The 23359-nt window shown below is 40.8% G+C and overlaps 1 protein-coding gene across 1 annotated transcript in view; it reads right to left on the bottom strand.

The window, feature by feature from the left end:
* LOC123983081 (NACHT, LRR and PYD domains-containing protein 12-like) overlaps positions 1-23359 on the bottom strand; it is a gene marked incomplete at its 3' end in the record, with an annotated part of 55553 nt that overhangs the window by 12400 nt on the left and 19794 nt on the right. The window contains exons 4-11 of the mRNA XM_046069244.1: positions 21865-22085; positions 16673-18461; positions 15453-15626; positions 14393-14566; positions 12382-12555; positions 11391-11564; positions 8976-9149; positions 8458-8631 (exon numbers count right to left, since the gene is read on the bottom strand). Of these exons, the coding sequence (XP_045925200.1) occupies positions 8458-8631; positions 8976-9149; positions 11391-11564; positions 12382-12555; positions 14393-14566; positions 15453-15626; positions 16673-18461; positions 21865-22085 (3054 nt within the window). The remainder of the gene's footprint in view (positions 1-8457; positions 8632-8975; positions 9150-11390; positions 11565-12381; positions 12556-14392; positions 14567-15452; positions 15627-16672; positions 18462-21864; positions 22086-23359) is intronic.

Here is a 23359-nt window from a genome sequence, read left to right as displayed (position 1 = left end):
GGCTGTGAGGGCTCATTCTACCAGAGGCATGGCGGCCTCTCGAGCCCTCCTTTCCGGGGCCTCTTTGCAGGATGTTGTTTAGCGGCTGGCTGGGCCACTCCGCACACATTCATTCGGTTTTACAGTCTTGACCTTCCTTCGGCACCTGGCACTCGTGCGCTCTCCTCTTAGTCGTGCCACTTTATTGCACACAGGGGCAGGCGGGGTTTTCGGCACGGTTTAGTGGGTATCTCGTTCCCATAGTGTCGTAACCGACGCAGTTCGAGTTCCCTCGAAGGGGAACGTCTCGGGTTACGTATGTAACCCTGGTTCCCCGAGAAGGGGAACGAGAGACTGCGTCGGCCCGCCGCACCTCTGAAGGTGAAGCGCCTGCTTCATAGTTTAAGCTAATGATGAGTGTGTACAGGTGTGCTTTATACTCCTCCGGTTATTCCGTCACACCTTACCGTTCTAGCAACAAGCCAATAGGATTGGAGTGATTTCATTCACGTTCAGACCTGCTTCGCCTAGAGGCGTTCCCATAGTATCGTAACCGCCGCAGTCTCTCGTTCCCCTTCTCGGGGAACCAGGGTTACATACGTAACCCGAGACGTTCTAGTGTCATGTACCAACCAAGTAACTGAGGCTTGTTATTCTGCTTGCCTTGTTTGCCTGCTAAATCTGAATTCTCTGTCTTCAGATTCACCTCCACTGGATTTCCGCTCAAGGCTGCCAGCCAGCTCACCTTTCTCTCTGGATTTCACTTCTAAATGTTAACCCTGCTCCCCAGCCAGCTAAACCTTCCAGTTCCCTCTACCAAGTCATACTCTGAGTTCAATCCCAAACCCCAGCCACTCTCACCAGCTCCTTTCTCACTTCACTTACCTGTTTTTCAATTAAGCAATAGTGCACGACAGGCCATGGTATAGGGTACGTTTATTATATCACAGTTAAGGGGCATTGTTCGGCCAGACGTGACGCTGATTGTCTGATGATGATGACATGTATAGGGCAGTGTCATATGCTTTATGCTCAAGCTAATAGCTATTAGCAAGAAAATTTTATATGTGTTCAGACCATGTTAAGAAAAGGCTCTTTAAAGCATATTCCACTCCTCTCTATACTGCCCATTGTGGGCCAAGTTTAAAAGACAACCATACATAAGCTTCAGGTTGCCTATAATGACTGGATACAGATATTCCTTAAAAAACCTCTGCAAGTGTTTTGAAAGGCAAGAGTCAACACTTTCCAGGCTTTCCTGAGAAATCTGATGTACAGATTTATCCGGATGGCTCTCATAACGGCATTATTAAGCTGCTGACAAATCGTAGTAATAGTGTTGTATGATACCAGTCACCTCTATGGAAGCATTGGTTTGGTATAACTGTCTATTATAAAAATCGCCCATTTTTTTCTGTGTCTTTATATTAGTGCTTTGGTATTTTAGGAGGTGTTGTGAGTCTGTAATGATGTTGTATATGAACTGAATCTTTCCTCTACAGTCCACAGAGAGAAAACTGACTCAGAGACTTTGTAAAATAATAAATATGTTTGATTAACACTCACCCTGCCTCAGCCTTCAGGTTTCCTCCTTCTGCTCTGCTGACTCAAAATTGAGTCTGAACTGACTGAAAACTTCCAGCTTCAGGTTACCTCCCTGTTCTCACCTGGATCCTGCTCAGTGTTGCTCCTCCCTTCATCAAGTGAGTTTTTCTGTGTGTATGCGATTGTGTGTAGTGCTCACATCCGCTGCTGAACTCAATGTTCACTTTGTTCTATGTACTAGAATATCCTTTTCTTAATGCACCATATTTTCTGGACATGTGGTTATCTCTTGTGCAGAAAACTGCATGTGCGACATGTCATGCTGACATCTGTAATAGGCTACTGACAGAATGTACAGATTATCAGTCTGACTCTGCTACTGTCAACTATCAAATGAAGGCATGAGTGCAATTATTCATGCAAATATTCTTAAAAAGACTAGTGGTCCAAAGCTACATATGACCATTTTCTGCCCCCTGTGGATGTTTGTTCTTTATCTTTAAGAACAATATATGGTTTGTGGTGGGAATCAGAATCAGTAGTAACTGAACCTTTGATTTTAAATTTTCTTTACCATATTTTACTTAAGTAGTCAGTAAAAGATTAAACTCAAACCGTCATTGCACAAAATCAAGCTTTTCTATAATTTCTTTTTCACCACATGTTGAACAATAATGATATGAACTGATTCAAGAAGCATCTGGTGGATCATAACAGCTGATCTGAGGAAGAGCCAAACAACTAAATAGTTTTCGGATAAATATGAGTTAAAGAATTACACATTTGAAGCAGATTTTTCAGATTTAGAATTGTTCTACATCTTTACAGTGACGTCAACGTGAGGGAAACAATATCTGCACTAATAGTTCTGCATCATTAATATAAATCTTTTAGCAGAATGTTTTGTATTAAACCTCAGTGCATCATCTTCCATCAGCTCAGTTTACAGTAAATACAGTCTCTTACTGTGTGTCTGACAGTCCAGCTTCATTACTGATTTTCAGATGATTTCCTTTGGACATCTGGTTGCTGCAGACTCTGCTCTGTCCTCCTCTTCCTCCACACAAACATTCATCTTCTGGACTTCAGTCAGTCTGAGAGGTAAAACAGTAACACTGACTGTGAGCTCAGAACATAAGAATCAAGAAGAACAAGTTTGTTCAAGCGTCAAAAACAAGACTGAGAGAAGAAACAAAGACACACGCACGCACACACTCAGAGTAAACAGTATAATAAAAACAGACAGAACTCCACCGGGTCTCATGTCATTAAATCTGTGTTTATTTTCTAGAGTTAATGCAGGTTTAATGTGTTTTATTAGGTCAATCACAACTTTGTTCAGATGAATCAAAGTGTTGAGTTCACTCTAACATTTCTTTCCTCTACAGTACACAGGGAGAAAAGTGACTCAGAGACTTTGACAGTAAAATAATAAAAATGTTGTATTAACACTCACCCTGCCTCAGCCTTCAGGTTTCCTCCTTCTGCTCTGTCATCTCAAAATGGAGTCTGACTAAACACTTTCAGCTTCCCTGTTCTCACCTGGATCACCTGCTCAGTGTTGCTCCTCCCCTCAACAAGTGAGTTTATCTGTGTGTGTGTGTGTGTGTGTGTGTTACAGTTTTTGCTTATGTCATTGTTTACAAACAAGATCGTTAAAATGCTACAGACTGAATAAATAATGGTAAAGATATGTATAGTAATGAAAGTTTATGATAATAATTGTAATGTTAATGATATTAATAACAATAATAAGAACAATAGGACTAGCAACAATAATTGCAGCAGAGGGTGTCGAGCAGGAACACGGGGGCAGCAGGTGACCCGCAGCCACAGATCCAGACTCCACAGCTCCAGAGCCAGAAACACCTGCAGGAAGTGATAGGAGGAGAGAGGAGAGGGACGAGAAAGCACAAAACTACGGGAAAGGGAAGAAGTCGAGTTAGTAACATGCATTAATGGGATGAGGTTGCGTATAGAGGGAGAGAAGTAGGAGGAGAGAGGAGCTCAGTGCATCATGGAAATCCCCCGGCAGTCTAGGCCTATAGCAGCATAACTAACCTCACCTGAGCCAGCCCTAACTATAAGCTTTATCAAAGAGGAAAGTCTTAAGCCTACTCTTAAATGTGGAGACGGTGTCTGCCTCCTGAACCCAAACTGGAACGTGTTACCACAGGAGAGAAGCTTGATAGCTGAACGCTTTGGCTCCCATTCTACTTTTGGAGACTCTAGGAGCCAAAGGTGCATTTGGGAGTGCAGTGGTGGTTTAGTAAGGTACTATGAGCTCTTTAAGATAAGATGGGCTCTCTCTCGTTTTCCCGACCTCGCACGCGGGATTCGCAGGGGGCTGCAGACACTATCAGTCTCACACATAGAAACAAACAAATTTAGGTTGTCCCTGGTAGAATTATTCCTGATGCTTTCCTTTCAGTTACTTATTTAAATTAATTGTTGTTATTCCAGCTTTCATTGCTGTGCTGTGTTGCTTATTTAATGTGCTGGACTGTTTCTTGTTTTCATTTTTCTCTTAGTTGTCATACTATGTCAGCTGTTTATTGCTGCTGTTCGGCTGGTTGTCTTTCACTATTATTATTGTTTGTTTTTGTTTTTGTTTGTTTGTTGATGTTTTTCTCCTCCCCAAGCCCCCCTTTCTGTTCTATTGCAGGTTTCGTTGCTTTCTGCAATTGGTGTTTCCCACAGCTTTTCACTGTTGTCCCCACCTTCCATCCCCCTTCTCTTACAGGTCTTGTCCTTTCTCTGTGCTGTCTGTTTGTGCCCCCCCATCCCCTTGTCTGCCCCCCTGTCCGGCCCGGTGACAAATCAATACATAATTAAATAAATAATAAAACAGACAAAGGAGTATATTAATACTCTCTTGTTAAAGTAAAATCTGTCTGGCACAATATGGTATCCAGGTAAGATAAGATGGTGCCTGAGCATTAAGAGCTTTGTAGGTGAGCAGAATGATTTAAATTATACTCTAGATTTTACAAGAAGTCAATGCCGAGAAGCTAAAACAGGAGAAATGTGATCTCTTTTCCTGGTTCCTGTCAGAACACGTGCTGCAGCATTCTGGATCAGCTGAAGAGTCTTAATGGACTTTTTCGAGCAGCCTAATAATAAGGAATTGCAGTAATTGAGCCTAGAAGTAACAAATGCATGGACTAGTTTTTCATCATTTTTAGACAGGATGTTTCTGACTTTTGCAATATTACGTAGGTGAAAAAAGACGGTCCTTGAAATTTGCTTAATGTGAGACTTAAACGACATGTCCTAATCAAAGATAACTCCAAGAGTCCTCACAGTGGTGCTGTAGGCCAGGGCGATGCCATCAAGGGAAACTAGATAATGCGTCACGGAGGTGCTTGGGCCCCAGAACAATAACTTCAGTTTTATCTGAGAATAACATCAGAAAATTAAAGGTCATCCAGGTTTTATGATCCTGAAGCCACATTTTTTTGAGTATAGCTAAGTGATTAGTTTCATCTGGCTTGATCAATAGATGTAATTGAGTATCATGTGCATAACAATGAAAGTTTATGGAGTGTTTTCTGATGATATTGCCTAAAGGAAGCATATATATATATATATAAAGTGAAGAGGATTGGTCCGAGCACAGATCCTTGTGGAACTCCATAACTAACTTTGGCGTGCATTGAAGATTCATTGCTAACATGTACAAACTGAGATCGATCCGATAAACAGGACTTAAACCAGCTTAGAGCAGTTCCTTTAATGCCAATTATATGTTCCAGTCTCTGTAGGATCTGATGGTCAAAGGTATCAAATGCAAATGTCCCCAGTGTAAGTGACACCTATGCACCCACCACAAAGCAGTGTGCAATTTGTAGCTCCTACAGCCTCAATTTTGCTAATAAAACATGATTCCAGTGAAGTTTTATTCAGTTGTCTTTTATTATGAAATACAATAAATCTTTCTCTGGAAGGAGTCAGAGTCAAACGGCTTTCCACCTTTGTCTTATGCTCAGAGTCTAATAAAGACTTAATTATCTATGACAGAGATAATGATCAATAGTGTTGTAGCCCAGTTCACACAGTAATCACAGTATGTTGAGAGAAGAGCCTGAAACATGCTGAGACTCCAGGTTGTTCAGACTTTCTAAATGTGTTTCAAACATTTCTTTCTATATAATAATAAGAACAACATGCATGTTTCCTGATTCAGTTATTTGTACTCACCTGTGACCAGGGCCGGCCCGTGGCATTGACAACATAGGCGGTTGACTAGGGCGCAAAATGTCAGGGGGCGGGTTAGGGTACCCACCTCTGTCTGATTAAGGTCAGTTGAAAAACTGAATAAAGCTTTGATTGCATCCAGACTTTTATTTTCTTCTTTCTGTTTGTTACAAGTAAATCTGTCATAATATGAGAAAAGGTTGGTATTGGTGGTAATAAACTGAACTTCAGAGAAGTAACTTTATAAATGCAATATCAACTTCTACTATTAGAAAGATGTGGAAATAAACTGCGACACACCATTGTTCCACAGAGTGGAAAACATCAATAGAAAGATCAATTTAAATATGTTAATAAACATAACTTATCAGCAGAGGCACTTTGGGTTCAGAACATCTGAATTAAAATAGAGTCCAGGTGGAGGAGGTGGTTGAGTGTGGCGCAAAAGGAGTGGAGGAGTCTCAGTGTGTCTGCAAAGACTATGTAGAAGGACAGAGCAGCAGCAGAGCAGTCCAGATCCACTGATGATACACAGGGATGATGGTGGACTTAACTTTGTGTCTGAGAGTGGAGCTGATCTCAGAGCAGTTCAGACTGCAGCACTGTTGTGATTCCTCTGTCAGTCACTGCTGGATGAAGCTCTCCTCTCCACTCTACCTCCCAGTAACAAGGCCCAGTCAGAGCCTCTCCACACACAAGCTGATGCTGCTGCTTCAACCTCTCTGGATCATCAGGACACAGCTGATCCTCTCTCAACACCACCACCTTTCTCATCACTCACACTCTGACAGAGATCACTTCCATCTGATGAGAGAAGGAGACAGAGAGCAGAAGTCAAACATCAGCTTCATCAGCTGTCAGTCAGTGATGCAGCACATCCAGTATAAAGACCAGCAGGGACTTCAGTCCTGTTCAGACCAGAAGTGGAGCGGCTGTGTAGCGTAGACAGCTGCCTTTCAGCTCTCATGTTACGTATTGGAGTGAACACACTGAGACCTGCAAAGACTTTGGGCATCAAGTCTGTTTACTCTGTGCTGCAGCTCAGTTTCAGGATCTTGGCAATCTTATAGCCTAGGCCATCTTTATGTAGGCCAACAATTCTTTTTTTTCAGATCCTCAGAGAGTTCTTTGCCATGAGGTGCCATGTTGAACTTCCAGTGACCAGTATGAGGGAGTAAGAGCGATAACACCAAATTTAACACACCTGCTCCCCATTAACACCTCACACCTTGTAACTGTAACGGGTCACATGACACCGTGGAGGGAAAAGGGCAAATTGGGCCTAATTAGGACATTTTCACTTAAGGATATACTCACTTTTGTTGCCAGCGGTTTAGACAGTAATGGCTGTGTGATGTGCTATTTTGAGGGGCAAAGTGTAATTTTTTCTTCAGTTTTGTCACATGAAAAAATTTACAAAAAAATTTTAGTCTCTCTCTCTCTCTCTCTCTCTCTCTCTCTCGATGGTTCTTCAAAGTAAGGTTGGAGGTTTACAGTAGGGGTAGAGATTTCTCATCAGGAAATGTTGGTAGATTTGTTAGGTTCTAGCCATTTGGGCATAGCTCTACAAAGTTGCGTTCAGATGTTCAGCTGTGTTCTTCTGCGGGCTGTTCAAGTTGTGACCAACAGCCTGTTCTGCGTTTAAAAAGGTAAAATCACAGAAATCTAAGGTGCTTTGAGACTGAACTGAACAGTCCCAGTAACATGGAATCTGATCTTTTCTAGTTCGATTTGGGCCACTTTTATGTGAGGTCCATATCCGATACAGGTGGGATTTTTTGAAACAGGACTCTGACATTACTCCGGAGCGACCATGTCACAATTCTGCGCCAGACGGAGTGAACGAAAAAAAGCTCCACAAGCTTTGTCAATACTGTTCTATTAAAATTCATGCCAATAAAGCGAAATTGAAATTGAGAGAGAGAGTGTTATGGGGCATATGCGTTATACAGCGCCAGAAACAGAAGGTGTGAACATTTCTCATAACTCAGGAGAAATGTGACCCCAGGAGGAAACCGGGAGAGGTCAATGACATACAAGAGTCTCCCGTGAAAATAAGGAGGGTTAGCAAGTATGAGCTAACCGAAGCTAAATTTTGTGGCTTCCTTGTTTATATCCATATGAAAGCGTGCTGCGTGATCTGATCTGGACAATAAATCGTAATTGCGCAATTAGGCTACATACACATTAAGTATTGACGTAGCCTAATTAGAGTTTAGGAAAATGTTCTTGATTGACGGTTGCTATGGTTACACACACCGTTGGCGCTGCGCTCAAAGTCATTTGTCAGTTATGCAAAATTACCCAAAATCTCCTAAATTAGGTTAAAGATTATTATGTCACTGGATCGAGATTGTCACTGAAATCATGCCTGCATGTGTGCTGACTCAGCAAGGATGATATTATACGAGAAAAGTTGATCTACAGGAGAAACATATCTGAAAGAAACAGAGAATGCCTCACAGCCTTACTGCATTATATACTGTTATACTATATTTACTTGATAAACACCTGAATTTTGCAAATTATTTTTAATAAATAAAAATATTTCCACCATAAACTGCTGCAGAAAATGCATACATACATTCATATAATTGAGAATTGAAGATTTCTTAAAAATAATAATAACTCAAAGTCTTGACGTCATATCTTGTGAATACCGGATCTTTGCTTTTATATTGTGTTTAGTACAATACTGCTTAAACCAGCATGGACTGACTCCAACCCTCTACTGACCTCAGAGTCTCCAGTCTACAGTGTGGACTCTCCACAAGATCAGAGAGCAGCTTCACATCTGAATCCTGAAGCTTGTTGTCACTCAGCTCCAGCTCTCTCAGATGGGAGGGGTTGGACTTTAGAGCTGAGGCCAGAGAAGCACAGCTGATCTCTGACAAACCGCACCAACTCAATCTGAATACAGAATAAATGATAAGACAATGTTCCTGCTTGAAATCCATACATGTTTAATAATTCAATCAGAGTTTAGTTGAAAATGGATTTTTTGTTTATGAATTCTTATCATCATTTATTTAAACAAAAACATGGTGTGGAATATAAGATAAAAAGAGGTTCAGAGTGAATTATCCAGTGTAGATTTTTCTTGTTATATAAAGATTTTAAATGTGGAGCTCAAAATTGTTCTGCCACAGTCAATGGACTAAACCACTGAAAAAAGATACTCAGTGTGGATCAGTATAATATCAGCCTTATTTGTACATTTTAGTATAAAATTTGTTTTTAAAATGGAGTCTGACCTCAAGGTCTTCAGTCTACAGTATGGACTCCCCAGAAAACCACACAGAAGCTTCACTCCTGAATCCTGCAGCTTGTTGTCACCCAGCTCCAGCTCTCTCAGATGGGAGGGGTTGGACTTCAGAGCTGAGGCCAGAGAAGCACAGCTGATCTCTGACAAACTGCAGCACCACAATCTGAATAAAGAATAAATGATGTAACTTAAGAAGTCAATGTTTCAGCTTGAAATCATTCAGTGTTCAATAATCTGTTCAGAGCTGAAGAAGGTTTAGAAAGTAGAACATTATTATTCAATCTATTTATGAAATTTTATTAGAACTTATTTAAATTTAAATGTATACATTGGGTACATTAAGCATTAAATTACTTAGTTAAAATAGTATAATAAAAAAACGATATTTACACATACAGGAATTTGAGTAATTAAAATAATAATTGAATCGGCATGGACGCTTTCGCCGTTTTTTTTATACATTTACATTTTACATTTACTCATTTGGCAGATGCTTTTATCCAAAGCGACTTACATTTGAGGAACAACATACAAGCATCAACAGAGCATCAAATACAGATCTACAACTGACAATACATACTAGTAAGAGCAGCAATAAATACTAGTAAGATCTCATGGTACATATCACATCAATGGGGTAAATCCCTAGGGAAGGAAGTAAGAGTTAACAAAAAAGTGCAATCAATAAAAAAAAGGTGCAATCAATACAAGATAATTGTAAGGGCATAGAAGAAGAATAGCACATGTGCTAGGAGTTGGAGGTGTTATAAGAGGAAGTGTTCTCGGAAGAGATGAGTTTTCAAGAGCTTCTTGAAGTTAGAGAGGGACGCCCCTGCTCTGATGGCGTGTGGTAGCTCGTTCCAACATCGTGGTGTCACAGATGAGAACAGCCGGGACTGAGATTGCTTTGTGTGAAGGGATGGCAGAGCCAGGCGGCGTTCATTGGAGGAGGGTAGTGGCTGAGAAGGAACGTAAGTTTGTATTATGGAGTTTAGGTAGATGGGTGCAGACCCAGTAGTCACTCTGTATGCAAGCATTAGTGACTTGAATTTGATTCTGGAGGCCACGGGGAGCCAGTGGAGGTCACTGAGTAATGGAGTGACACGAGTCCTTTTGGGCTGATCAGAAACCAGACGCGCTGCTGCTTACATATTTGATTTGAAAGAGAAGAAATCTGTAATCATGCAATAGGAGCTCTGCCAATCATGAATGGGTTTACATAGGTTTCGATCGTGTCACAAGCATGAAATAGTCGCTCTGTTGTTTCTACATTTACATGGGTCTGCCGTGGTGAAACAACAATGGTGGCACGCTTTAAATGTTCCTACCACAAGGAATTGTTGGACGCCATTGTCTTCTTTCCTTTGGTGGTTGGGTCCAGTGTACCCAGTGCTAAAGAAGATAAGAAAGGAAACACTAACACCATATTTCATAAGCATTTAGATAATTTGACCAGCTTTTATCACGGCTGCCACTTTGATAACTAAACAAAGACGCAATTTTCTGTCAGGCAGTGCGGAAGACGCAGTGCAGAGGTCTCTGCTGGCCAACAGACAGTTGCTCAGTGACCTGAGCTGTTAAGGAGAGAGCGACTACTTACCACCCGTAGTCAAACTGGATTCTGCTCTGATAATTGCAACGTTTACTGGCGGAAGGAGCTCAGAGTTAATTACTTTTATTAATTTAAATTTTTACTTAAATATTTGTGATTAAAATGCTAAATTGTTTTCACTTGGCTTCTTAACAGCATGGCAACTTGTGTTTCTGCCTTCAACTTTTGTTAGCATCCGTGGGCACTGTGAACTGTGAACAAGTTAGTGTAGCACAGGTCTGATTTATCCAAATTCCATTCAGAAAAAACATTTAAAAAGTTTCTGCTGTGTTGCTGACAGACCTGATGTTTAATAACTCAGCCATCAAGTTTTGGTAATTCCGGCATCATTTTGATGGGAAATGGGAAATGTAAAATATCCTTTTGGGAGACAACATTATCTACAAAGAATTGAATATAGTCAGTAACAGTTTCAGTAGCCTCATTTAGATCCAAGTTGTGAAAAATGTCAGTGCTAGAAAAGCAGCCTCTCAAAGTCTCTACACTGTCCTCAGTCCACTGCAACACAGTCTTATGTTGGGGCTTGCTGATCTGTCTGTGGTTATAAGATGGACAGTCAAGCAGACAGAGTTTGAGAGAGGTGGAAGTCCAAAACTTTATTTTAACTTTGCCACATTTGTCCAAAACTTTATTTTAACTTGTGCCACATTTGACATATTTACTAAATACAAGTAAAGCAGTCTCAAATAAGTGCGCTGGAGTCGGTTATGCACACATTCAGCTCTGGAACTGTTTTTTATTTGTGTTTTACATTATATTATTTCTCTGCATATAAGTGAAAAAATGTCTGACCTCAGAGTCTCCAGTCTACAGTGTGGACTCCCCAGAAAATCACAGAGTAGCTTCACTCCTGTGTCCTGCAGCTTGTTTTTACTCATGTCCAGCTCTCTCAGATTGGAGGGGTTTGACTTCAGAGCTGAGGCCAGAGAAGCACAGCTGATCTCTGACAAACTGCAGTTCCACAATCTGAATAAAGAATAAATTATGTAATTTTAGAAGACAATGTTCCATCTTAAAATCATTCAGTGTGTGAAGAAGGTTTAGAAAGTAGAAGTTTAGAAAATGAAAACTCCAAACACCTGAATCAACAAGATACAGGTTAAAAACAAAAAGAATAAAAAAAGAGCTCCCATTAATAATATTTACAACGTGCTGCTTCTTCAGTAAAGACATTGTAACTTCACCTCTTAAACTCTGCAGCTCCACCAGTGGCTCCATCTATACAAACTCATCTTGTGCAGCCAAACACAAATAAAAATCCTCAAAAACGGATCTAAGATTCAACTCAAGATCCCGAAGATTCCAAAGATGCCAAATATGTCAGGATGAATTTTGGGGAAATATGAACAAAACACATGTACAATATTTCTTTTAGGAATAGTGGAGTAATAAAGTCAAAGCATCTTCAGTTTAAACTATTCTGGCATTGTAAGCATCATATAGTTTCATAAAATTGTATTATTTATATTATTCATTGTTTTAATGTATTCTTATTAGAATTTGAACAAAACCATGATGTGAAATATAAGCTGTAAATCAGGAAGTTAAGAGGTTCAGAGTGAATTATCCAGTGTAGATTTTTCTAGTTATATTAAGGTTTTAAATGTGAAGCTCAACATTGCTCTGACACAGTCAAAGGACTAAACCACAGAAGAAGAAAACAGACTTTAGCATTAAGATACTCAGTGTGGATCGGTATAATTTCAGTCTAATGTCTGCAGTTTAGTGTCACCACAACTTTTACATCATATTAATCTCAGCACAGAAGTAAAACATCTCTGACCTCAGAGTCTCCAGTCTACAGTGTGGACTCTCCAGAAAACCAGACAGCAGCTTCACTCCTGAATCCTGAACCTTGTTGTCACTCAGCCACAGTGCACTCAGGTAGGAGGGGTTGGACTTCAGAGCTGAGGCTAGAGAAGCACAGCTGATCTCTGACAAACTGCAGAGACACATTCTGAATAAAGACAAAATTATGTAGTTAAAAAAAAAGTTTAATCTATTCAGATGTTTTCAGTGTTCAGGTTTCAAATTTGTATCTCTAAATTATATTGATCCTTTACACAGCTACGCTTGAATAGCTGCGTTTATGTCTGTGTCCTTATAAATATATAGTCGCAGGAAAAAGTATGTGAACCCTTTGGAATTACCTGCATTTCTGCATAAATTGGTCATAAAATGTGATCTGATCTTTGTCTTGGTCACAACAATAGACAACACAGCCTGCTTGAACTCACACCACACCAATGATATGCATTAATGTTTTTGTATTTTTATTAAACTCACTGTGTAAACATTCACAGTTCAGGGTGGGAAAAAGTATGTGAACCCTTGGATTTAATAACTGGTTGACCCTCATTTGGCAGCAATAACCCGAACCAAACGTTTGCTGTAGTTGCAGATCAGCCCTGAACAATGGTCAGGAGAAATTTTGACCATTCCTCTTTACAAAACTGTTTCGGTTCAGCAATGTTCTTGGGATACCTGGTGTGAATCACTCTCTTGAGGTCATGCCACAGCATCTCAATTGCAATGACATTAGGAATCTGACTGTGCCACCCCAAAAGGCGTATTTTCTTCTGCTGAAGCCATTCTGTTATTGATTTACTTTTGTGCTTTAAATGGTTGTTCTTTTGCATCACCCATCTTCTGTTGAGCTTCATATAACAGACAGATGGCCTTACATTCTCCTGCAAAATTTCTTTATAAACTTTGGAATGAATTTTTCTGTTGATGATACCCTTCCACACCCTGAGGCAGAGAAGCAGCCCCAAACCATGATGTCCCCTCTACCATACCTCACAGTTGAGATGAGGTTTTGATGTTGGTATGCTGTCCTTTTTCTCCTCCACACATAGGGTTGTGTGTTTCTTCCAAACAACTCTTTGGTCCCATCTGTTCACAGAATATTTTGCAAGTAGTGCTGTGGAACATCTAGATGCTCTTTTGCAAACTTCAGACATGTTTTTGTTGGAAATCAGTGGCTTCCTCCTTAGTTTCCTCCAATGAACTCCATTCTTGTTCAGTGTTTTTGACGTATTGAGCAATCTGAGCTGTGCTTGTGCAGTCAACTTTGTAGGATTGCCACTCCTAGGGAAAGTAGCAGCAGTGCTGAACTTTCTTAATTTATAAACAATTTGTTTTACCGTGGACCGATGAACATCAACGCTTAATAGAAATACTTTTGTAACCTCTTCCAGCTTCATGCAAGTCAGAAATTCCTAATATCAGGTCTTTTGAGAGCTCTTTTGTTCCAGGCATGGTTCAGATCAGGCAATGCCTCATGAGAATAGCAAAATTAAAACTGATTGAGTTTTAATGGAAAGGATAGGGTAAGGGGCTAGGGAATGCATTATGTCAATGATGGGGACTCAGAAGATAGTGACACAAGGCTGCGTGTGTGTGTGTGTGTGTTCTGAAAGATTAATATCAGTGAGTACACAATATTTCTGAATACACTTTAAAGTTAAAAGAAATCAAAGAAAGTGTCTACTTCAGCAAGTAACCTTGATCAATTGAAACAAGTATTAGTTCAGAGTATCTTCTGTATATAGACGTGACCCTTTACCAGAAAGTATAAACATTAATTTACTTTAACAACTAACAAAAACTTTCAACAGTTTCTTTAAGAAACAAAAGTCTTTTGTGACTGCAGACTAAACAGTACAAAAAAAAAAAAAGAAAAATAATAATTTAATTTCTGGATGTAAGTTAAGTATGAAAATAAATTATGGTATTAATTGTTAATTGATCATATAAGATCTACAATAGAAACAGAGAGCCAGTGAACCAACCCCAGAGTCTCCAGTCTACAGTGTGGACTCTCCAGAAAACCACACAGCAGCTTCACTCCTGAATCCTGCAGGTTGTTTCCACTCAGCCGGAGCTCTCTCAGATGGGAGGGGTTGGATTTCAGAGCTGAGGCCAGAGAAGCGCAGCTGCTCTCTGTCAAACTGCAGCACCTCAATCTTAATGAAGAATAAATTATAGATAAAAATCCATTTATAATCCAGTCAGATGTGTCCAGGTTTTAAATGTGTAGCTCAACATTACTATGTCCTAATCAACCTGAACCTTTATTGACTTTGTCATTGTGTTATTGTGGATCATCATAATGTCAGCCTTCTAAAGACATCATACAAATGTCAGCACAACATTCATACACCTATTCATGTCAACACAGATTAATAACATGCTATTTATCACAGGCATTAGTCATGTAAAGCAGTACTAGTAAATTATTTAATATCAGATTATCATATTGACTTATTTTGTTTTTCTGAAACCTGGCTTAGTCATTTAATTCATTGAGAAACCGGCCAAGGAGGTGGAATTGTGTCTATCTACAACTCAAGCCTATTCATCAACTCTAAACCTAAACTAAATTCCAATTCATTGAAAAGCCTTGTTCTTAGTCTTTAGCACACAACCTTGAAGACACTTCAGCCAATTCTATTTGTGATTGTGTTCAACGCTCAATATTCAGAACTTTTATCTGAATACTAACAGATAAAGTAATAATTATTGTTTATTTTAATATTCATCTAGATGTCAACAATGACATGAAGTGATTCCTTCAGCATTTAATTCAATACCATGTCTCAATATTACAAAGGACTCCTGATGAAATTCGAAATATTAAAGACAAAATCAATGGGCCTCAATGGGCACCAATTTATTTTCAAACTCTGGAACCTTAGAAACAACTATTAAATCTGATATATATTTAGACAGCTTTTCTCCCACCAATATTCACTTACTAACTTCAATGATTTCTTCATTTAGGCCATCGATCTGTCTGTTGGACCTTCTGTAATGAATTTGAATTTGATAGAGCAGAAAAAATGAACTGACCCCAGATTCTCCACACTACAATTTGGATTCTCAAGTCCAGCAGTCAGAAGCTTCACTCCTGAATCTGGCAGGTTGTTGTGACTCAGGTCCAGCTCTCTCAGATGGGAGGGGTTGGACTTCAGAGCTGAGGCCACGACTTCACAGTGAGTCTCTGAGAGTCCACAGAAGGACAGTCTGTAATGACAGAAAATTTCAACTTAAAATATAATAAAATCTAATATTTGATAATAAAAATAGGTATTTTGATCACAAAACATATGAACATTACATGTCCTTGAGCAACATAATAATATAACATAATACAAATCACTGCTTTAAACAGAAGTGTCTGCCAAATGACTGTAATGGTAACATGTCATTTTGTGATTAAGAGGGTGCTGTGATTTGTGTTTGGTAAAGTTTATAAAATGTTGTTCAATGAGCTGTAAAATCACTGCAGGTTGTAACTGCACTCGTATGTTTTTACCTCAGTCTTGTGTGTGTTTTGTGCATCTTGATGTATCTTATTGTGCCACTTTATCTGCGTTGATCTCCATTAAGTAAATTTAATCATTCTAGATAGACAGACGTAACTGGAAAGAGTGATGGAGAGGTGAGAAGGGTCCTCTGTGAACACGGCTTCCTGCCAAACAAAGTTATCTAGCTCCATATTCAAATGTGAAATGTTAGTGTGAAATCTCAAAGTTGCAGGTCCTCGTCTAACCCTAACCCTACCCCTAACCCTCATCAGCAAACTCCGTAAATCTCAGAGAGTTGAGGCAGAGCAGCCGGGGGGCACGGGGAACTGTAAGACCTATCAGTTACAATGTTGCCTTTGGAGACAAAGTAGGCAGCAAGGCAGCATACTTGTCATTGGCCTAAATGGGCCAGCGAAAGACCATGCTACTTCAATGGCTTATGTCGAACACAGCCTAAAGTTTCCCTGCTGGATTTGTATCAAACCTCCATCACCCAAAGAAAGATAGTTAGAAGATGAAAGACGATACTCGTGTCACTAACTTCATAGATATATACACAAATATGATGTTTGTAGACATTAGTAGTATAACACATCTATTAATATTTGAATAAGAAGGTTTACTAGTTTAATAAAACTTTTATAACGTGAAGTCTTATATTGTGTATTTTACACACATGCACAATATAAAACTTTACATTATAAAGGTTTTATTGGCTTCAGCTTTATGTCGCTTTATAATTTAAAACGCATCTGGGCTTACCGAGCCTTTCTGCAGTTCCTCACAGCTGGAATCAGTGTCTGTCGTCCCTGCACTGATGTGTTGTACTTAGTCAACTCCAACTCATCCAGAACCTCCTCTGACATCTGCAGCATGTAGGCCAGAGCTGAGCAGTGGACCACAGAGAGTTTCGTCTCTGATCTGTTCTCTGACTTCAGGAACTCTTGGATCTCCTGATGAACTGAGTGGTCGTTCATCTCCATCAGACAGTGGAAAATATTGATGCTTCTGTCAGGAGAGCTTTTTGTGTTCATATTCTTCAGGTTGTTGATGGCTCTCTGGATGATTTCTGGACTGTTCTCTGTCCGACCCAGCAGGCCTCCTAAGATTCTGTGGTTGTTCTCCAGAGAGAGGCCATGAAGAAAGCGAACAAACAAGTCTAGGTGGCCAGTTTTACTTTTAAGAGATTTCATCATTGCTCCCTTCAGGAAGACATCGAGGGCTGAATCAATGTATTGCTTTTCTAAGAAGTCCTGCAGCACCTCTGTGTTACTGTTAGTGTAACAGCTGAACATGTAGACTGCAGCCAGATACTCCTGAACACTCAGATGAACAAAGCAGTAGACTGTTTTCTGGAAGATCACACTCTCTCTTTTGAAGATCTCTGTACAAACTCCTGAGTACACAGAGGCCTCTGTGACATCAAGACCACACTGCTCCAGGTCTTCTTGGTAGAACATGATGTTTCCTTTCTCCAGCTGTTCAAACGCCAGCCTTCCCAGCTTCAGAAGAACCTTCCCATCAGCCTCCATCAGTTCCTGTGGACTCGTCTCATGTCCCTCATTATACTTCTGCTTCTTCCTCTTTGTCTGAACCAGCAGGAAGTGTGAGTACAGGTCAGTCAGGGTCTTGGGCAGCTCTCCTCTCTGCTCTGTAGTCAACATGTGCTCCAGAACTGTAGCAGTGATCCAGCAGAAGACTGGGATTAGACACATGATGTGGAGGCTCCTGGAGGTCTTGATGTGTGAGATGATTCTGCTGGACAGCTCTTCATCACTGATTCTCCTCCTGAAGTACTCCTCCTTCTGGGCTTCAGTGAAGCCTCGTACTTCTGTTAACCTGTCAACACATGAAGGAAGAATCTGATTGGCTGCTGCAGGTCGGGAAGTTATCCAGACGAGAGCCGAGGGAAGCAGATTCCCCTTGATGAGGTTTGTCAGCAGCAGGTTGACTGATGACTTCTGTGTGACATCAGACACAACCTCATTGTTGTGGAAATCCAATGAAAGTCTGCTTTCATCCAAGCCGTCAAAGATGAACAACAGTTTACAGACAGCGAGCTTCTCTGCTGTGACCTTCTGTAATGTTGGATGGAAAACATGGAGCAGCATGAGAAGACTGTACTGCTCATCTTTGATCAAGTTCAGCTCTCTGAACGAGAGCAGAACCAACAGACTGACATCTTGGTTTTCCAAGCCCTCTGCCCAGTCCAGAGTGAACTTCTGCACTATGAAGGTTTTTCCAACGCCAGCGACGCCACTCGTCAGAACCACTCTGATGTGTCTCTGTTGGTCAGGTAAGGCTTTAAAGATGTTGTGGCACTTCAGTGGAGTTTCATGGAGGGTCTCCATCTTGGAAGCTGTCTCAAGCTGCCTCACCTCATGTTGGGTATTAACCTCTTCACTCTGTCCCTCTGTGATATAGAGCTCAGTATAGATCCGGTTGAGGAGGGTTCCACTTCCTGTTTCATCAGTTCCTTCAGTGACACATTCATACCTTCTCCTCAGACTGATCTTATGCTTTTCAAAATCCTCCTGCAGACCACCAATCACTAAAAAGCAGAAATTTTGACAATCGGGTGATTATTTTCATTACCTATAAAAAATATCAATAATAATAATTTTTAGCGAATTAAAAGTTATAAAGTCCTGGTGGGGGATGTTTGGGCATCTTGAGCAAAGTGGTTCCAATCCTACCTCTCTGAGCATTGTAAGTGTTTTCCTACAATGTGTCATGGCAAGAACAATTGTCCCTGCTCTTACTGCCTCTCCACAAGGGTGCCCCAAGGCCCCTTTTTTTCTCAATTACACCACCTCACTGGGACCAATAATTCGCTCGCATGCAGGGGCAGACTGGCCATCGGCTGATTTTCAGTCCCAGTACACCTCTGCTTGCATGGCTTCTCTCACCACTGCTACGCAGATGATACGAAACTCTACCTAACCTTTCCACCATACAACCCCACCGTCTCTTGGACAAACAGTATCTCACAAAAGTGAGTAGACCAGTCACATTTTTGTAAATACTTCATTATATCTTTTCATGTGACGACACTGTCTATATGACACTTTGCTACAATGTAAAGTAGTGAGTGTACAGCTTGTATAACAGTGTAAATTTGTTTTCCCCTCAAAATATCACATTACACAGCCATTATTAACTACTGGCAACTAAACTGGCAACTAAACTGAGTATGAGTACACCCCTAAGTGAAAATGTCCAAATTGGACCTAATTAGCCATTTTCTGTCCCCGGTGTTATGTGACTTGTTAGTGTTACAAGGTGTGAATGGGGAGCAGGTGTGTTAAATTTGGTGTTATTGCTCTCACTCCCTCATATTGGTCACTGGAAGTTCAACATGGTACCTCATGGCAAAGAACTCTCTGAGGATCTGAAAAAAGAATGGTTGCTCTACATAAATATGGATATAAGAAGATTGTCAAGAAACTGAGCTGCAGCACGGTGGTCTAGACCATACAGCGGTTCAACAGGACAGGTTCCACTCAGAACAGGCCTAGCCATGGTTGACCAGAGAAGCTGAGTGCACGTGCTCAGCATCATATCCAGAGGTTGTCTTTGGGAAATAGACATATTAGTGCTGACAGCATTGCTACAGAGGTTGAAGTGATGGGGATGCAGCCTGTCAGTACTCAGACCATATGGCACACACTGCATCAAATTGATCTGTATGGCTGTCTTCCCAGGAGAAAGTCTCTTCTGAAGATGATGCAAAAGATAGCCCACAAACAGTTTGCTGAAGACAAGCAGACTAAGGACATGGATTGCTGGAACCATGTCCTGTGGTCTGATGAGACAGACCATTCTCATCTCAGGGCGTCCAATACCAACCATTTCAGAAAGTGGCAAAGCATAGTTATTTGACGCTAAAGCGCTAGCTAGCTATGTTCGTGTTAAAGGTGTTGACAGCCCCCCGAAACTTAACATAACTGGAAATGTTAGTGCCTAAACCTGAGTCAATGACTTTATGCATGTCGACTGGCTAACCCTACAGCTGTGCACATCGGCCTCCTTTGTGTTGTATAGCAATGTACGTAGTGGTGGGATTTTAATACGGATGTATTATTTGACCTTTAGCATCAAATAATTACGCTTTGTCACGCTGTCTGAAAGTGTCGGTAATGATGCACTGAGATAAGAATGCGTTGCTTGAGACCAAGATAAACTTATTTGGTTCAGATGATGTCACGTGTGTAGCTGCAACCAGGTGAGGAGTACAAAGACAAATGTGTCTTGACTACAGTAAAGCATGGTGGTGTGAGTGTGCTGGCACTGGGGAGCTAAAGTTCATTAAGGGAACCATGAACGCCAACATGTACTGTGACACACTAAAGCAGAGCATGATCCCCTCCCTTCGGAGACTGGGCCGCAGGGTAGTATTCCAACATGATAACGACCCCAAACACATCTCCAAGACGACCACTGCCGTGCTGCAGAAGCTGAAGGTTCAATTCAATTCAATTCAATTTTATTTATATAGCGCCAAATCACAACAACAGTTATCTCACAGCGCTTTTCATAAAAGAGCAGGTCTAGACCATACTCTATGATGTTATTTACAGAAGCCCAACAATTCCCACCAAGAGCAAGCACTAGGCGGCAGAGGCATGGAAAAACTTCATTTTAAGAGGCAGAAACCTCGAGCAGAACCATGGCTCAGGGTGGGCGGCCATCTGCCCCGACCGGTATACAACATTCTTGTCTATCTTGGACTACGGTGATATTTTATATATCTATTCAACCTCCCAGTGTCTTCATGCTTTGGACACTGTGTTTCATAGAGACTTGAGATTCATCACAAACTTAAAATCTCTCACTCTTCACTGTTTGCTGTATTCTCAGGTCGGGTGGTTCTCCCTCTCCATTCGGCGTTGGATGCATGAGAGATACTGTATCTGCATGGATGAAGGCTTGCCACCTTCAACTAAACCTCAAAACTACAAATCCTCAACCATCACACCAACCAGGGTGGTGAGGAACTTGGGGGTCATCATCGCTTTGCATTACACAACAAAAAAAGATTCAGGCACTACCTTAATTACTATGCTACCCAGCTTCGGGTACAGGCCATGATTATCTCTTGCCTCAACTATTGTAATGCCCTCCTAGTGCATCTTCCAGCTTGTGCGGTGAAACCCCTGCAAATGGTTCAGAATACAGCAGCGTGTCTGGTTTTTGATCTGCCCAAAAGGACCCATGTTACTCCATTACTCAGCGACCTCCACTGTCTACCCATGGCCTCCTGAATCAAATTCAAGTCACTAGTGCTTACATTCAGAGTGACTACTGAGTAGACAGTTGTAGTCCAAATAGCTAGATATAAAAAAACAATTTTTATGGTGTGGCGAACACAGAGAGACTTTTAAAAACAGAGCTTCTCTTTCATCAACAGAACAGACACGTGTTGATCCAATCAGTTTAGCTCCTTTGATTTGAAGGAGAAGACCATCTCAAGTTTGCCTCTGTAAATGACCACCGGCTCAGTCAGGGTTTTTGAAGCTGTGACCCCGCGAACCAGATAAGTTACATGCAAGTTAGCATATTATGTAGCAGGATTTTAGTCATATTCATTCTTTAGCACTACGTGGTCATGTAAATTTTCACACAATGTTTCTATGTACTATTTTTAGAGCCTGTTCCTCACCCAGGAGGCTCTTGTCATGTTGTGCCTAAAAAGCTGCAATTGCCATCAGAGCTGTCCTGGATCCACAACGTTGGACCAAGCTCCCCACTGAAATCAGGACATTAGAAAGTGTACACATTCTTCAGACAGAAAATCTAAATGTAGCACAAGAAGCTGTTAGGCTTATTTGATGAAGCTGCATGATTTTTGAAATTTTTGGGTTGTCTCCACATGGTTTGATGAACTTATTTTAAGTCTCTAAACAAATATAATGTCATGAAATATAGCAAGTTACATTTTTAAGACATCTTACTTTGTACAGAGCTACTCTGACTGGCTGTCTGCAGTCCAGCTCTTGCTCCTTCTCCACAATGGGGACAGTCTCCTGGTGAAGCAGACTGGTCCCAGTATGAGGTGATGCACTGTGTGCAGAACCAGTGTCCACAGCTGGCAGAGACTGGATCCTTTAGGATGTCCTGACACAAAGCACAGCAGGACGGCTGCTCCTCCACAGAAACATGACCCCTCTTCTCTCTGTGAAGAAGTTTCATTAGAATTAAAATTATTTTTTTCTTGTTGCTGAAAAATATCAAGATTTGTCCAACACTGTGTAGAAGCTCAGATGGTCACAGAGAAAAGTGAAAGTATTTTTACTTTTCTGTTTAAATTCATCTTTCAGTCTGTAATGAAGATGTTTGTTCCTTTCATTTCAATTCTCATGCTTTCATAAACACTTAATAGATTTCCTATCTGACTTACTAAACATTTTGTGATCTGCTCCTTCACAGTAAAGCCTACATCCAAGAGATCTGATTATGTCCTCAGTTGTTTGTCACTTTTGGCAGCTTAGCTTGAGTTAGTTAGGTTTAATGAGTCTGGAAGTGTTGTAAATACTTGTGGTAGACCAGCAGTCTAAGATACAAAGCATGTAGCAGTGATGTCACAGGTTTAAGTCCAGACAGTTTACTTGACTGTACGTCATTCCCTTTATGTCTTCTCTTACTCTCTACTGATCAGGGACAGACTGAGACATCAAAGCAGCAAGTTTGACACAACCGGCACATGAACACCACTTTCCCTCAACTACTCTTGGAAACATCTTCAGATCTCGGTCACTCTCCTGCAGCCTTCTAGTCCTCTTTACCTGCTGCTGCTGGCACAACGGTCACCTAATAACTGTTACCATTCATTTAGAGGCTTTTCTCTTCAATGCTTTCAAGTTTTTTTTACAAAGTTTCTCCTAGCCCTTTTCTATAGGTTTTCTCACCATGTTGTGAACTATTGTGAACCTTATGTTGTTCAAGTCAGGTGTTAGCCAAAAAGCTAAAGTGAGAATGCAGTATTTCACTCTTCTCAGGGTTAAGGAACTCAGAGTTGTCAGAAAACCCGCTTTATGGACTACACTTGTATTAAGCGTCTCAGAAGCAGCTCCTGTGAAGCTGAGAGGCTGACAGACAGCATGACCTGTTAGCCTTAGGTCTCCATACAAGGGTATGAGCTTAGGTTACATTCATCTGGAAATCTAAAGATATTGAACAATATTGACGACCTGTCCAGGGTGTACCCCGCCTTTCGCCCAATGTCAGCTGGGATTGGTTCCAGCCTATGATAGATGGATGGATGAACAACACTGCTAATTTGGCAATCACACAGAGATAAGAATCATAGTTAAATAGCTAACATCATTTTACCTACTTATTAAAAAGGCAGGAACTTTCCTCCATGTATATTTACTCATTTAGTCACTTTTATCCCTCAAAAAAATTTAAAGAAAGTGGTCCCCATAATCCCCAGACCTGCTGCATGAA

This window comes from Micropterus dolomieu, linkage group LG01 (genome assembly GCF_021292245.1).
Source record: "Micropterus dolomieu isolate WLL.071019.BEF.003 ecotype Adirondacks linkage group LG01, ASM2129224v1, whole genome shotgun sequence".
In the NCBI taxonomy this organism is placed as follows: domain Eukaryota; kingdom Metazoa; phylum Chordata; class Actinopteri; order Centrarchiformes; family Centrarchidae; genus Micropterus; species Micropterus dolomieu.
This window is presented reverse-complemented; position numbering and strand designations above follow the sequence as displayed.